This window comes from Micrasema longulum, unplaced genomic scaffold (genome assembly GCF_059751315.1).
Source record: "Micrasema longulum isolate JH-2025_06_02 unplaced genomic scaffold, ASM5975131v1 h1tg000044l, whole genome shotgun sequence".
In the NCBI taxonomy this organism is placed as follows: Eukaryota; Metazoa; Arthropoda; class Insecta; order Trichoptera; family Brachycentridae; genus Micrasema; species Micrasema longulum.
In genome coordinates, this window is record NW_028277251.1 from 624,656 (window position 1) to 641,093 (window position 16,438).

The following is a 16,438-nucleotide window of genomic DNA, read 5'->3' on the forward strand; positions in this document are numbered from 1 at the left end:
AGATCCGGCCAATGATGTGCTTTCTTTTAATGTACAAGAAATCATTTTAAAAAAAAAAATGTTAATATATTCATACAAATACATATACTCATATATTACAAAAAAATAGTAACGTATTCCTCACTCTATGAGGCCAAGAGCCCTGTGTTGAGTTGGGATACAACATAATGGAAAGTGGAAGCTTGCACATTAAAAAACAATAGCAAAAATTAAAATTAAAAATGATTACATAAACATATATTTCAATAAACATCTGGACAACACGCTCAATAGTATATAAATCACTGAAAAAAATAGCATTAAATATTTAGGCATTATAATTGATAAAAATATAAAATGGAAGGAGCAAATAAATAATATTGTAAATAGAATGAGAAAACTTATATTTGTATTTATTAGATTAAGAAATATATTAACCATGGAAAAATTAAAATCAATTTACTTTGCATTCGCCCAATCCATATTACAGTATGGAATAATCGGATGGGGTGGTGCTTTTAAAACAAATATTTTACCGGTTGAAAAAATACAAAAATTAATTATAAAAGTTATTTTGAAAAAACCGTCTACTTTTCCCACTGTTCAATTATTTAAAAAATTTAAAGTTTTAGATATAAAATTGCTATATAAAAAGAATTGTTTGCTTCAAATACATAAAGATGAAATAAATAGTAGTATTTCTAAGTCTCAAAACGTAAGTACGCGACCTAGAACAGGTGGTAATATCTTCATTCCTAAATTGAAAACAACCACTGCACAACATCATTATACTTACAGAGGAATATTTTTCTTTAATGAAATGAACAAAGATAATAAAAAGTACAGTCAGGAATACAATATATTTAAGAAGTAAAAAATTACATCTATAATTCTTCTTTATGTAACACTGATTGAAAACATTGTTAATATCTTTATTTTAATTTATATATGTTATTTTTAAAATATTATTGATTAAAATAAAATAATCTATTATAAGACGTCACTCCCCATTATGTACACAAGAATTGTTTATTTCTTTTACATAATGGGAAACGTTAATGTGAATATATGTATTTGATTAATGTAAAAAATTGTATTTAGTTGAAATATTGTATTTTTATTTGTTATTAATAAAAAATATAAAAAAATCTATGCAATATCTCGCTGCAGTCTCCTGCAATGGTAGCTTCCCTTAGACAAAATCCAAACTTGTTCAACAATGTTTGAGTTTGTCCAAATGCTTGCAGACTGGCTGGATTTCCTCCCTAGGGAGTTATTCATATTTAAATTTATATCAACAGAGGGAAAACATTTTTGAGAAGGGAATATGGAAGTCTAGGCATTTACAGGGCTTATGACCTGTCACACACACACTGTGTAACGTTCACCATTCTGCCCATGTTTGAACGTCCACATTTCCTCAACTCTTCCATCTGTTGACTTTTGTGAAGTAAAAGAGCTGAAGCCTTTATCACATGGGTGAGATAAACCAGCCAATGACAGGTCATAAGCCCTGTAAATGCCTAGACTTCCATATCTCCTTCTCGAAAATGTTTTCCCTCTCCATCGAAATAAATTTAAACCAAACTTGTTCACTTATCTTGAAAATGGCTTTCGTTTTGGAGAACCTAATATGTTCATCCAGAACATTGAACATTCTCGGGGCCACAAAACAGAAATTTCTCTGAGAGAAAGTCGCATGTGGTTTTAGTATTAAATAATTCAAATTACAGGAAAACCTCGTACGAGCATTCTGCTGGGATCTCCTCTTGTAAGCGCATGACCAGAAATGTGTCAATGACTCTTTTTTTTAATTTGTCTAATGTCCAGTACCTTCATAAATTGAAACAATGCTTCAGATGGGAAACTTAGGGGACATCGAATCACCACTCACTGAGCATTAATTTTTGTACATTTATTGGGGGCTTCATGATCAAATCTCAACTATAAAATTTTCCCAGGACAAGAGGCGGTCTAATCCTCTCCCTCGTGGCAAATTGGTTGCGAGTTACCTCAAGAAATTGTGTGTCGGTGAGCAGTCCACCGTCGGGGAATCGAGCAGGGCGGCGTCGCCGCCGGCGGGGGAGTGGGCGGGAGACGGGGAGGAGAGGGCCCCGAGGCGGCGCAGGAAGGGGCCGAGTGGCGCAGTACAAGCCTCCGGGCACAACCTAAAGGACATTGAAAAATATTTTTACTACTTATTAGTAGCATAAAAATATTTTTACTACTTATTAGTAGCATAAAAATATTTTTACTACTTATTAGTAGCATGAAAATATTTTTACTACTTATTAGTAGCATAAAAATATTTTTACTACTAGACTTATTAGTAGCATGAAAATATTTTTACTACTTATTAGTAGCATGAAAATATTTTTACTACTTATTAGTAGCATGAAAATATTTTTACTACTTATTAGTAGCATGAAAATATTTTTACTACTTATTAGTAGCATGAAAATATTTTTACTACTTATTAGTAGCATGAAAATATTTTTACTACTTATTAGTAGCATGAAAATATTTTTAAATTTATAATTTTAATTTCCCCAAAAACGGTCATTGTATTGGGCCACGTCCCTATTACATCAAAATTCATGTAAATTTTGAACTTTATTTGTGACCGTTTAAATTTAAATAGAACATCGCCACGAATCTTGACGTCACAATTACCAAGGCCAAACATGTCGCGCTTTTGTAGGGACATATTTTTTAAAATTTCTTTTTTAAAGTTATTTATGAAAATATTTCTCCACAATATCCATATTGATTTTGAAAACACAATTCATTTTTCTAAATCTATTTCATATATTTTTATCAGTATTTGTAGTATGTGATATTATACTATTATTATCGTCAATTTATTTTGCTTTACTTTTCAAGGATCAACTTGAAACGTCTTAAGTACAACAAAACCAGTGGCATATTAATGCTTATCATGGGAATCAATAAAATAATTGTACATTTTCATTTACAATTATTGTTATATTTGTGAGCGTAAAAGATAGCTACACTATTGTTCTTCTTAATCACTTCAGCCACAACAATACATCTAGTTTGTGTTAGTAATTATCATAGATTTTGTAGTTGTCATTTAAAATTAACACAAACGCTTTAAGGGTTAATGAGATGCAAACCTGTTATCGTGCGTAGGAAGCTGCAGTAGTAGGGCAGTGGCCTTGAGGATCCTCGGTAATTCAGCCTGACGGATGCTCAGCTCCAGCGTGAGACAGAGAGCCACCTGCCAGTCCTCGGAGCCGATGGCGCAGCCCGCCTCGCTGGAGACCCAGAATGAACAGACTCATAATATTGGCATTTACAATGAAAATATTTTTTTATTTAATCTTAAAATAGTACATACATCTGTGAGGCTCATAGTCTATGATCGATGACACACACGCGCTAAATAATTTCACCTGAAATTATAGTGCAACGGCCGATAAAGCAAGTCATCGTATTTTATTAAATTCAATACAAAATATAATGGAAGTCTATAACGACGAGAGCGTCATTCTGTAGTACATGGTTTTCTACCAGAAGTATTACTAAAATATTATTCCCTACAATTTTCCATGCCTTTGATTTCAGGAGAATGCAGAAAGCTAGCTACGAGCTCACCCAGATTCACACGGGTCATGGTGGGTTCATGAGCTACCTGCATCGCTTCAAGCTCTCCGAGATCGACAGCTGCCCATGCGACGATGAAACTCCTCGAGATGTCCCTCACCTGTTGACGCATTGCCCCTTTGAAGATGGCTCCTGCAATGGTAGCCGAAACGTCGGAACAAATCCAACACACACGGTTTCACCCAAAAAAGAAACATATTGGTAATAGTGACCGTGAAAACCTTCGCACCAATTAATTATTTATTCACCGTGTAATAAATACGCATTAAACAGCAAACTCGTGTCTTCTATCAATCTTCAACTGGGGTAGGAACTCCAACCCTCGGGGTTTAATCCTACACAAATCAGGATTCCAGACTGATCAAGTAACATCTATCGGGCCGTCCGACATTGCGACCCTTTCTTCATTCAGAAAGAGAACATTCGTAAGGACAGCTAAAAATTTTATTTAAAAATGGATCATTCTCACCCAGTCACAATTTGGTGCAGGAAGTCCACGGCCGTGTCCATCAACTCGGGCCACAGGTCGGGGCCGGCGTCGCCCGCGCCGGGGTACAGCGCGCGCGGCGGCAGCGCGCGCACGGCGCCCAGCGCGTCTCGCAGCAGCGCGGCGCACTCCTCGCGCGCGTCGCCGCCGCGCCACGCCCGGCGCGCCACGCCCAGCGCCAGGCGCAGCGCCGCGCGGGCGCCCACGCGCGCCAGCATGGCGCGGCAGCTGCAAGTGACACTTCGGTGGTGAGACAATTCGAGACGAATACTTTGTGTACTGTCAATATACAATAACTGATTAAAAGTTTGATTCCTACTACGGTAATGTTATCAGATATTTATTTTTGTATTTTATAGAACACGATACATTAAAAATGATGTGAACTCACTGGGGTAATCCGTGTCGAGGTCACTTGACAATATATTAGGGACCAAAGTAAGTTGTGTTTTTTACAAATTTAAAAATTAGCACCAAAAGTCAAACAAAATGGTAAAAGTTATACATCATTAAAAATATTTTTTTTTGCTCTACAAGATATATTGTTATATATATTATTTTATTTACAATATTTTGAGTTTGTCCAAATGTTTGTAGGTTTTTAATTACTATAAAAAAAAATACCATATAATCTTTTACAGAATATTTTATTTTCTCTTTCTTAGGTAACACAAAAATATTATATCTGTCCATTATTTATTACAGGAGCAAAAATTCTTTAAAATTTTCTTGTGTACTCACGAACAGGCCATGCCTTTGTGGGATTTTTTTGTTTACTATTCTTGCCAATGACAGGTCATAAGCCCTGTAAATGGCAGCCAATGACAGGTCATAAGCCCTGTAAATGGCAGCCATGACAGGTCATAAGCCCTGTAAATGGCAGCCATGACAGGCCATAAGCCCTGTAAATGCCTAGACTTCCATATTCCCTTCTCAATAATGTTTTCCCTCTCTGTTGCAATAAATTTAAAAATGGAATGTTTAATTTGAAATTCATAAATCTTAAAAACCTGTGTTTGACCTTCTCCACACTGTTTATATTGGTAACATGTCTAATGATGGCTTGGTAGTACCAAAGTATGTAATAATTATGGAAATAGAACTCTCAAATATTTAGTACCTAGAATTTTAAATTTATTACCGAAAGAACTTAAATTTAACTCACATTGTAACAAGAGCAAAATAAGAGAGTGGCTACTCGATCAAGAGTTTATATATGAATAGTAGCTTAGGTGTAAATATTTTAATTTTTCATATATTTTCTTGTATTTAAAAAATTAATTTATATATTATTATTTGTATAAACATGTTTATTCTGATCTTTCCGGCTGTTCATTTTTATCTGTAATTCATTGTTTTTATAAATGTAAATAATATTATTAAGTTAGTATAAATATAATCTTCACCAACAAGCTACAAAAAGTGGCTTGGTGGGAATTTAGTTTTAGTAAAAATATAACAAGTGAAATTTTTTGAAATTGTAAAAATGTATAATTATACTATTAAAATAAAAATAAAAATTAAAAAAAAAAAAACATAATGAGGACCCATATTTTAACTGACTTATTACTAGGGTCATGTATAATATTTTTAATTTTTAAATAATATATTATTATTTTTATAAATTATGTAAAGCGGATTATTAAACAGCTGACATACAAACAAAATTTTTGTTTTCAAATACCTTTGTTCCAAATCACTTGCCTTTTGCTTAATGTAATACGACATTACAGCACCATTTCCAAAATAATGTAACGCAGTCTTTTAAGAGTTTCGCAGAGAAATAATCTTTGCACCTTTGACCAAATGTTGTTTTAGACGAAGGAATGTAGTTTTAATAATGTAATTATTAAAGCGGGAGTTAATGGTGCACAAGCTCATGCACCCTGCGAACTTTTATGGCGAGAGTGAGGAGTCTTACTTGGTCGGTTCGGGCTCCCCCTTGTCTTTCTCGGCGTCTCCCTGCTGCACGGGGGCCCAGCCCCTGCGGGCGCTGGCGGCCACCACAGCCTGGCGCTCCGCCGCGTCGTATACCCTGGCAATAATAAAAAAAATTATATTCGGATTCGTATGAGTTTGTCTCTGTGTTGACATAGACTATTTTAGGCGTCCCAGGGTTAGACTAATTGGAACTCAAAACAACCTGTTTTTTAGAGGCTCAAACGTGTTAACCTTTTATAGGACACAAACTTTGTGTATTTTTTTTTATTTTTTTAAAAGAAATATTTGCGTTCTTATAATTTACCCAAATATTTAATTTTGAGCGCCATTCTCAACGAGTTGTAAATAACTCACTATTAAAAAATGGAATCAAGTTGGGGTAGAGTGGGATTCGAACCACCGACCTTTGGTCTGTGAGTCCGAGATACTAGCCACGGGACCACAACCCGACTAATTACTATTTTATGACTAAAGAAAGATATAATAATATCAGACTGTTACCTTAATTCAACTAATGAGGAAATTGGATACAAAAAAGGATTTCTTATGCGCGGTAAAAATTAGAGCGTTAAATTATGCAGCAAAGTTTCTTGAAAATGTATAAAAAAAATATTAAAATAAAAATGAACTATTTTGAACGGCGTCAATCAACCGATGAAGAGTTGTGGAAGATCTCCGGTTTTTGTATTTATCAGTCATGTTTCTTTCTATGTATCATAATTTTATATTCATGTGTAATTGCATAATTTAATGAAATAAAAACGATTTTAAAACATTGAGATTGTCATTACAAATTAGTTTAAATAAAATTATGTTAAGTATAAACTATCGGAGTTTCGATAATTAAATAACTGTACGCATTATTATAACTTGTGACTCGTGAGTCATGACTGAGACCGGCATTAGGCACATGGCTTATGGTAGTAGCAGTGGCAAATGGTGATTTTATTTACAGGTAAGCTATAAAAAAATATCATATATTTGTACCTACATAGAAGGTACATAAAATAATGTAAGTAATATATACTATAAATTGATATTTTTCTATGGTTCTGTGTGATACAACAACTCTCATCCATGAAATCAACTCAAACGACGTAACTTCGTGATATATTATTCATTACTTTAATACATAACTCATTAAAAAATAAATAAATAACACTATGAATTCAGACGATATTAGGTATTCAATTGAAATGTCAACTGGCCGGATTGTTCTAGAAATTAATAGTGCTCAAAACGGCCGCGTCGAGTGCCATATGTCCTGCAATATGACGCATGAAAGTAATTATGGTCTTATGTCAAAAGTACCATCTCAAAGAAAAATAGCCCTTAAGAAATACTGTTTTCGAAATCAAGAATCTTCAAATAATTTGTGTAATCTGCAAGTTTAATCTAGAAGAAAAAACCCACACTGGGGTGAAGACATTCAAAATATAATATACTTATTTGTATGAAAAAATAGGCTGGAATAATCGGCTAGTTTCTTGGCTTACCGAAGGCGCTGGGTGCGCTTTATTAATATTTATATTAGGATAAAAATACAAACGGTGGAAATGATTTAAAATAAGTTTTCCTGTAAATAAAGTTACAGTAAAACATTTTTATGGTTAGTCAAATATAGAGGTAAGCTGCGCATAATCGCTTCTATACTCGGTTCGCCCCTGGGTAGTAGGCACATGTGCTCGTGTTTTTTTATATACTAAAAGTTTCTTAATATAACAATAATAAAAAAATACATATCCTAAAGGGATATTTAAAAAAAATCATTTAAGAATGAAAACTTTAACAGCCCTGCTCTGACTAGCACAACTATCGTGCGACAGAGACGCATCTCTACAATGTCAAGTTAGCCAAAATTGCCGACAGTCTCTTTCTAAGAGCCGACATACAATATGTAATGCCGGGTACTGTATGTTCACCCAAACACTGGCAAAATGGCTCATCTTGCCCTTGTACGGTCTTTTTTTTTATGGGATAATCGGATGAGGGGGGGCTTATATTAATGTAAGCCTTTATAACCATTAAAAACCAATCATTAAAATAAAACTCCATAAAACATTTACTTTTCCCTCACACTAATATTATTGCAGGAAGCTGAACTATTGGAACAAAGTCAAATTATGTTTTAATATACAAATTTTTGTTGAATCCTGACATACACTGACCGAAGACACAGAGTTCTGGCTAAGATAACATGTGATTACTTGGAGAGCTCCACGAGATGGCGGCCCATGATGGAGCAATGGGTGGCGAGCGCCACAGCCGGAGCGCTTGATCCCACCGCGTCCTGCGCCCCGCTCACCAGCTCCTGCCCAAGCCGCTCCAGCAGCCGCTCCACGGATGCCTTATCTGGGAAGTAAAAGATAACATATACCATAATCCACTCCTACTTTCCTTCATTCATCCTCCACCACTCCTCATCAATTTCCTTCTTTACTTCCCACTATCTCCTTGTTGTGTCCATATATCTTTTATTTTAATTTACCTGAATTATGTTGTTTCAATTACATATAATTTTATTTATATATTTTTTTCTTATGTGTTATTTATTTGTTTATTTAAGTTATTTTACACTATATATACATATAAGGGCGGGCATATGCCCTAAGGCAATTTCTTCCTACCTACCCAAACCGTTCAGTTTGAGAAAATTACAAGTACATGAACATATTTTAACAGAATCTTTTAATTTTATATTACAATTTAAATGGGTCCATATTGAAAACATCAGGCCAAAATACGAGTACAATTGGAATATACTATAATGATACCTGTCAAGGGCCCCCAGTGGGAGGCCTGCAGGAGCTTCTGCACGGAGGGCGGAGGGGGGGCGCTGCGCGTGGGCGGGTGCGTGGCTGTCACCCGCGCGCACGGCACGCACGCACAGCCCGTCACGGGCCCGCACGTGCCCCCCGGGCAGCACGAACAAGTGAGCACCTGAAGGAAAGCGAATAATTAGAACTATTTTTTGCAGAAATACTTTGGAAAAATTATGTTAGTTGATCCAGAACTTGATCTTGAGCATAAAATTGTTAATATTTTACTGTTTTTGCTTGTATATGTAGTTTTTAATACTTTTGAAGTGATTTTTATACTTTTTTAACCTGTATTGGGTAGACACATTTTGTTAATTTTAAAAACTTCTTTATTCTTGAAATTTTTAAAAATTTGCACTCCCCTACTCGTTCAACTTATATATATCCATACATGTCGTTTTTATACTTTTTATTTTTTAAACATTTTTTTTTATTCTTATTTTTTCTTTTTTGATTGTATTATGTATATATTGTCGGCCTCGTAGTGTAATGGTCAGCGCGTTTGCCTACCATGCAAGAGGTCTCGGGTTCGATTTCCGACATGGATGATGTGAAATATTTATTTAAAAGGGTGTTTTTACACTAGAATATTTCTTAGTCCCTGGACTGGTACCTGAAGCTTAAGACTGATCATCTTACCTTCATGTAACAAAAACGATCAAGGTACGCTGCGCTGGTGTACAAATGCAGTGCCCTATGCACCATTAGGCGCGGAAAGGGAATGGTGGTAAAATTATGTATATATCATTTTGAATTCATTTGCATACTTTATCATAATTTCTATTCTGCTTTTGTACGTAAAAGTTTAAAATATAAAAACGTTTGTAAATAAATATTGTCATCTGCATGTCCCTTAATGAGTTTTTTACAAAAACTCCTTAGGAATATTATATAAAATTATGTAGGTATATGTTTTTAATTTAAATAAAAAAAATAATAAATCTAGAAAGTTTATCGCAAAACAAATTTTTACAGTGGGTATTCAAATAAACTTTTTTTTTTAATTTACATTATTAACCCAATCGGGATTTTCAGGGTATGAAATAAATCTAAATCTTCACTGTAATGATTTGCAAACTACATGCGAGTAATGAGGAAGTCCAGTGATTTTTTTTATTTGTTAAAAGACTATCAAACAAAATATAAAAAATTAAAAATAAATTTTTTAGCACTATGATTTTGAAAATTTTGTACTTTTGAAATTACTCCGCGTGTGACGTCTCGAGTTCTCTTCTGTTTCTTCTCGGTCAGTTCTGCCGATTAGTAAGTAAACCGGAAATCTTCCATAACTTTCTTATCATCGGTTGATTCATATGAGCTAGTGACGTCATTCAAAGAAATTTGTTTTTTTGTTTTTTGTTTTTACCACGCGTATAAAAACTTTTTTATGTACAACTTCCCGTAGGGCTGAACTTTTTATTGGTGAAATGAATGAAATGACTGGAAAACAAATAATTGAGTCTGGTTGGTCTGTGAGGCATATGAAAATGTATAAAACTTAACAATCTTTTTTATTATTTAATAATTTGAGAGGTCATTCATTGTTCTCCTTTAAATTAGGCATCACAGTTTTATATTTTATACATTTTTGAGAAGGGAATATGGGAGTCTAGGCATTTACAGGGCTTATGACCAATTATTGGCTGGTTTAAGTGGCCACTTTACACACTGTGTAACATTCGCCATTCAGCCCATGTTTGAACATCCACATTTATTCAGCTCTTCCATCTGTTGACTTTTGTGAAGTAAAATAGCTGAAACCTTTATCATGTGGATGAGACTCATCCGACTAAACCAATTCACCTACTAGGCAACGCCTGATGTTCAAACATAGGGATAGTGGTGTATTTTTTATTTTTATTTTTATTTATTAAGGAAAAACAACAGTTGTTATATAAGAATACAAAATATAAAAAATAGTACATACATCCAGTTAAAGTTTTTCACAAATATAATGGGAGAACATGTTACACAGTAAAGAGAAAAATAATATATTATGTAGGTGAAATAATTCAATTAGATTAATCTCACCCGCATAAATAAAGGTTTCAGCTCTTTAACTTCACAAACATCAACAGATGAAAGAATTGAAGGAATATAGATGTTCAAATATAGGCAGAATGGTGAATGTTACACAGTGTGTAAAGTGGCCACTTAAACCAGCCAATGACAGGTCAAAAGCCCTGTAAATGCCTAGGCTCCCATATTCCCTTCTCAAAAATGTTTTCCCTCTCTGTTGCAACAAATTTAAATGTGAACAACTCCCTAGGGAGAAAATCCAGCCAGTCTGCAAGCATTCGGACATACTCAAAACATTGTATAATTAATTAAGATTGCACATATACTTAGAAAACCGTATATGAGGGTACTACTTGCAAACCCGGCAAAATCCAAAATTTAAAAAAAGTGAGATATTAATTGAAACTTTTTCAGAATACAATTTTTTCCAATAATTTTAACATTGTCAGTTAAAAATACGGCTTAATTTGTACGACTTGACTTTTAAATTATCGGCTTTGTTGCAAACATGGCAACCTCTACTTGAGTATTGCAAAGTTGTTAATGAATAAAATTAAATATATTTTTCATAACTGTTTTTTGACACAATCATGCTTATGTCATCACTGCTTAGGTATAAAATATTTACAGATTAAAATAAAATATTTAAGTTTTAAAAAAAGTTGAAGTTTAGTATTGTATCAGTTTTTTGTGATTTGCTCAAAATAAAGAAAGATGGATTTTGCTGGGTACTCGCAAAGGTTTGCTTTCAACCTAATGAGGCTTGGCTGAAACCAAGTGAGGGTTATCACTAGAGCCCGTCCAGGACACTGCAGATTGAATAAACACCTTGCTTTTCAGCACATAAATATATATCATAGTATGCTATGGAAACCGGCATCACTTATTTTGAACGTTTTCTGCATAACAACGTCCAATTTACGGAGACCCGTCACAATACATCTACACAGGCTGCAGAGACGTCAGGAGCTTATATATAACTGATCCTTATTTTTCAAAATAAGAATACGCGGCGAGTTGAATCTTAAACTTATTTTTTGTTAACAAACGCCACTGTGTGTTACTGAGCTGAAACATTGAATATTACGGAAATCAGTTTTCACCTTGAGTCCGCAATAGTAGGAACCGTTGGGGGCTCTCCTCGAGAGGACGCCCGCCCCGTTGGGCACGCCGGGGCGCGGGGCGGGCAGCAGGGAGGCGCTCCACTGTGCGGCCAGCCCGGGCCGGCGCAGCGCCTGCAGCGGGGTGACGGTCGCCCAGGGCGGCGCCCCGGGGGGCCCCGCACAATCCTCCTCCTCAGATACAGACATCTGCGGACAACAGAATTAAATCAAACATATCTCGCACTTCCTTCGGGACAAAAGATTTTCCAGAGCCCACGAAAGGGTGCTAGGGTCTTTTCTTTATTCAATGGCTAATGCCTCAACAACAAAAAATCATAAAACAAAATTCAAAGCTACGTATAATTTGGATGGAAATAGGTAGACATAGAAAAGTCTGTAAGTGGTTATAAACAAATATTTAATAACATTTAGTAGAATGTTTGACCACAAAGTCAATGCTTTAAACATTTATAATATTCCATATATTTATTTGCCAGGTAATAAATACACCCTTGGAACACCAACACTGAGTTTTCTGTCAATCTCCAACTGGGTAGGAGCTCCAGCCCTCAACAATAGCAAAATCCTACGAACAAGTTTCCTCATTCATAAGTACCTAGTAGTTTTATATTTCATCAACATAAAAAGACCTAATATTTCTGTGTTTGAATTGCGTACTGCCAGGGTTTTTGAAATTACCGGCATACTGAGAATGATTTATAACTCCTTAGTGCGAAGTAGACTCAAGAGTGGCTCGATGATTTGGGGACCACATGAACTGAAGTACTCTCTTATGATAGAGAAAATCCAAAAGTAATTTCTGAGAAATCTCTATATGAGAGAGTGTGGGTATTATCCTCGGCTCTACCCGACCGAGTTTCTCCGGAGTATGCTCGGCTACGACAGTTTAGAGACAAGGAGGAATGTGTATTCGGCTACACATTTTTCTCGATTGTGGCGCGGTATGGTCGATAGTTCTGATGAGCATTGGTTTGTATGTTCCTGATAATTACATAAGACAGCGGCAGTGTAGATTGTTTCATATTTCGGTATACAGGACCAACCAGCCGATGGTTATGCCTGCTGGAAGGGCTACCGCTATGCTAAACAACATGGCCCTGGATTATTATTATGGATAACTTATATAGCGCCATTTTCGTAATAAAATACCTCAAGGGTGCTTTACATAGTAATTCTATTGTTAATTAATTTAATTGAATCTTTTAAATTTGTAATTTAATTAAAACAATTTATTTTGTTGTCACGTGCTACGGATTTATTCAAATGATTTAGAGATTGTTCTCTAAATCACAAGTGGGTTTTAAGTTTTTTCCGAAACATCACTTCACTTTCACAGCCTCGCACCTCTGCTGGGAGAGCATTCCATGCCATAGGGCCTGCGACCGCAAATGCGTTCACTAAATTTAGTGCGCTGTTTGCGTAGAGGTATAATAACTTTTCCTCTCGCCGTAGACGTAGCTGATCTAAGCGTGAGACGCCTGTCAGCTAGTTCATCTGGAATGCATAGTTCCCTTAGATATTCCAGAGCAGAGTTGCCATTCAAATACCACATAAAATTAATTGATTACTTATGGGTACACCTAATATTTTGACAAGAGTCTCTGTATGTATTGTTTTTGTCTTTTTATAATATGTACGTCTTGAATCTTAGTTTATTTAAATAAATCAATTTAATCTAATTTCTTGCAGCAAGTGAAACCAGCACTGGCGGAGATATCGGAATATATTCAGTAGTAAAAGAGTTAATTCTATCTTGTCTTCTTGCCAGATCCTCCTCTATTCGCATTATTATGTCCTTATTGTTTTAATATATTTGATATGAACATCGAAGACTTTTATCACGGCACTTGGATTATATGAGAAATTGTGCAAAATAAAATATTTCCCGTAAAAAAAATCTCCGATCTGCCGAAGGCAAAACTACACAATAAGTCACAATACCATTATATTTACTCGCATCTTTAAAAAAAAAGGTCGATGTAAATGTGAGTAATTCAGTTATAGATAAAACTGAGCGGGGTGTCCGTAAAAATATGCAAATCTTTTATTAATTCACCATACCCGGTGATTTCCGTGGAGCACGGTCGGCCTAGCAACTTGTTAAATATTCACATCTTTATTAGTATAATTAAGTTACATTATATCGTAAATATTAAAACACTACGATGTTAACAATACCTGATGCTCTGTATGCTGAACTGTAATCAATTTCGATATTTTACTTCATTTCTCACACAATTCTGAATCCGATAGGATTTTCCGTGAGGAAAATAAGGGTGTTCAGATGTCAAACAAAATTTTATTTACTGGCACAGCCTTCTATATCCTTACGTCAAAAGCTTTCTTTTAATATTTTATGACTAATGAATAAATATATATCTTCCAATACATTTATTTCTATGTTATCAAAATGTTTCGTTACTATGGTTTTCATTTTTTTTTTCATCCCAAACACCACGAGACCCTAGCGTTGCCAGCCTTGATTAGAAATGTAAGGCCGGTAGAGGGCCGGTAGTATACCATTGGTAGTTTATTGTAAGAAACGTATTCTACCGTAGAATACGGTAGTTTTGGTAGAAAGCGTTTTTCTTAATACGAGTAAAATGGCTGTATAATAATTTGATTAGTAATATTTTATTATAAGGCCAGTTTTTATACCATTGATGTTTTATATTAAGAAACCGTATAATACGGAATTTTTCTATGGTTTTCATGTTTGGCCTCGCGGTGTAGTGGTCAGCGCGTTTGTCTACCATCCAAGAGGTCTCGGTTGCGATTCCCGACATGGTTGACGTGAAACATTTATTTAAAAGGGTATTTTTGCACTAAAATATTTTTCATAGACCGTGGACTGGTACCTGAAGCGTAAGACTTATTATCTTACCTACACATAACAAAAATGATCAAGATACACTGTAATGTACCAATGCAGTGCCCTATACACCATTAGGTGCGGAAAGGGAATAATGGTAAAGATTTTATAGAATACATTTATTTTTTTTAAATGGCAATTGAATCATTTTCGTCCATAGCGCACCGTCTCATTTCAGTCCATAGGGTACTGTTTTGTTTTTTTTCTCCCTTCTCACATAAATTTTCCTTTTAGCATCACAGGTCAAAAATTTTGGTGCATAAGCCACTGCCTCATATTTTGAATAAAACAATATTTACCTATTAAGATATTACTAACTTTTGTTGTAGTTTGTGCTTTGATTATTTTTAATGTTTTGTAATCAAACTCAATACTCATTATTGCGCTTGGCCTGGCGTATGGCGTACGGCAACGTTACGTGTGTATATTGTAAAATTGAATCATCATTAAACTTATCCCCGGAAGGTAAATAAATAAAAGGCTGTTAATTGAATTTTGAACGATATTTTTATTAAATTTAAATATTACAAACAGGACAATGTGAATTTTAAAATGTGTAGGTACTTGTTGTATTTACCTGAAAGAAACATGAAAATTATAACAAATATAAAAAATACAGGTTCTCATACAGTTCCATACTTAGAGGATCTTCTATTTCCATATACTTCTAGTTCTTCATTCTGGATAAACGATAATTCATTAGCAGCCACTTCAGTTGCATAATTCAAATTTGGCAAAATGCTTATTTTTGCATGGTAAAAGAAGCCGTACCGTCACGAAACATGAAATTATTCATTAATTAACTACTTAAGAGACAGCAAGGGGCTCAAAATAAAACAAGAATAATAAAATCAAAGTAAGAAAAGTACTTATTTTATAAAAATATTTTTATATTCTTTACCTATAAAATAAACTACAAAAACTACGGTAGGAAACGTTAGACTACCGGTATACTACCGAGCGATTTGGTAGACTACGGTATTTTTACAACTCTAGCCTCGACCAAGCGAAAATAGGTAGATTCAGAAAAATAAATCGGTAGATTCTGAGGGGGTGAGAAAAAAAAATTGACAGTTGTTCAAAATTAAAGCGCCGTTTTGCCTAAGACCGTTGTTTTAAATAATCGAAAACACTTTAACTGCAATATGTGAATCACCAAAATATATTGATTCCGGCTGCAAAACTGGGCCAGAATACAAATAAATCTTGTTATGTTACTTTGAGGTTATGTTGATATCGGTTGGGGAAAAACTGATTTCGTATTTCGCGCCCCTTTTTTCAACTAAGTATTTCTCGTTCATTATTGGTCACATCTGATCATACGATCCGGCGTTGTAAAGGTGTGAGTGTATAATACAAAAGCTTCTTTGATAGTATTGCGCTTGGTTTTAATTTTTTTTCTTTCCTGCTGACGGGCAGAAAGGGATGGATTCATTTCATAACATGATAAACCTTAGTTAAACAAAAAATCTTGTTTTTTAGGTGCAATGAGGACCGAAATAACAAATATGAAAAGCAACAGGTCAAGAATCATAGTTTACATTAAGAAATACACAAGAATTGGAAATTA

The 16,438-nt window shown here is 34.7% G+C and overlaps 1 protein-coding gene across 1 annotated transcript in view; it reads right to left on the reverse strand.

The window, feature by feature from the left end:
• HERC2 (E3 ubiquitin-protein ligase HERC2) overlaps positions 1-14,318 on the reverse strand; it is a 151,555-nt gene extending 137,237 nt beyond the window's left edge. Inside the window, exons 1-8 of the mRNA XM_088227494.1 lie at positions 14,175-14,318; positions 11,976-12,182; positions 8,809-8,974; positions 8,242-8,386; positions 6,015-6,128; positions 4,076-4,321; positions 3,117-3,257; positions 1,992-2,147 (exon numbers count right to left, since the gene is read on the reverse strand). Of these exons, the coding sequence (XP_088083620.1) occupies positions 1,992-2,147; positions 3,117-3,257; positions 4,076-4,321; positions 6,015-6,128; positions 8,242-8,386; positions 8,809-8,974; positions 11,976-12,182 (1,175 nt within the window). The 5' untranslated portion in view covers positions 14,175-14,318. The remainder of the gene's footprint in view (positions 1-1,991; positions 2,148-3,116; positions 3,258-4,075; positions 4,322-6,014; positions 6,129-8,241; positions 8,387-8,808; positions 8,975-11,975; positions 12,183-14,174) is intronic.
• Between the last annotated feature and the right edge of the window lie 2,120 nt (positions 14,319-16,438).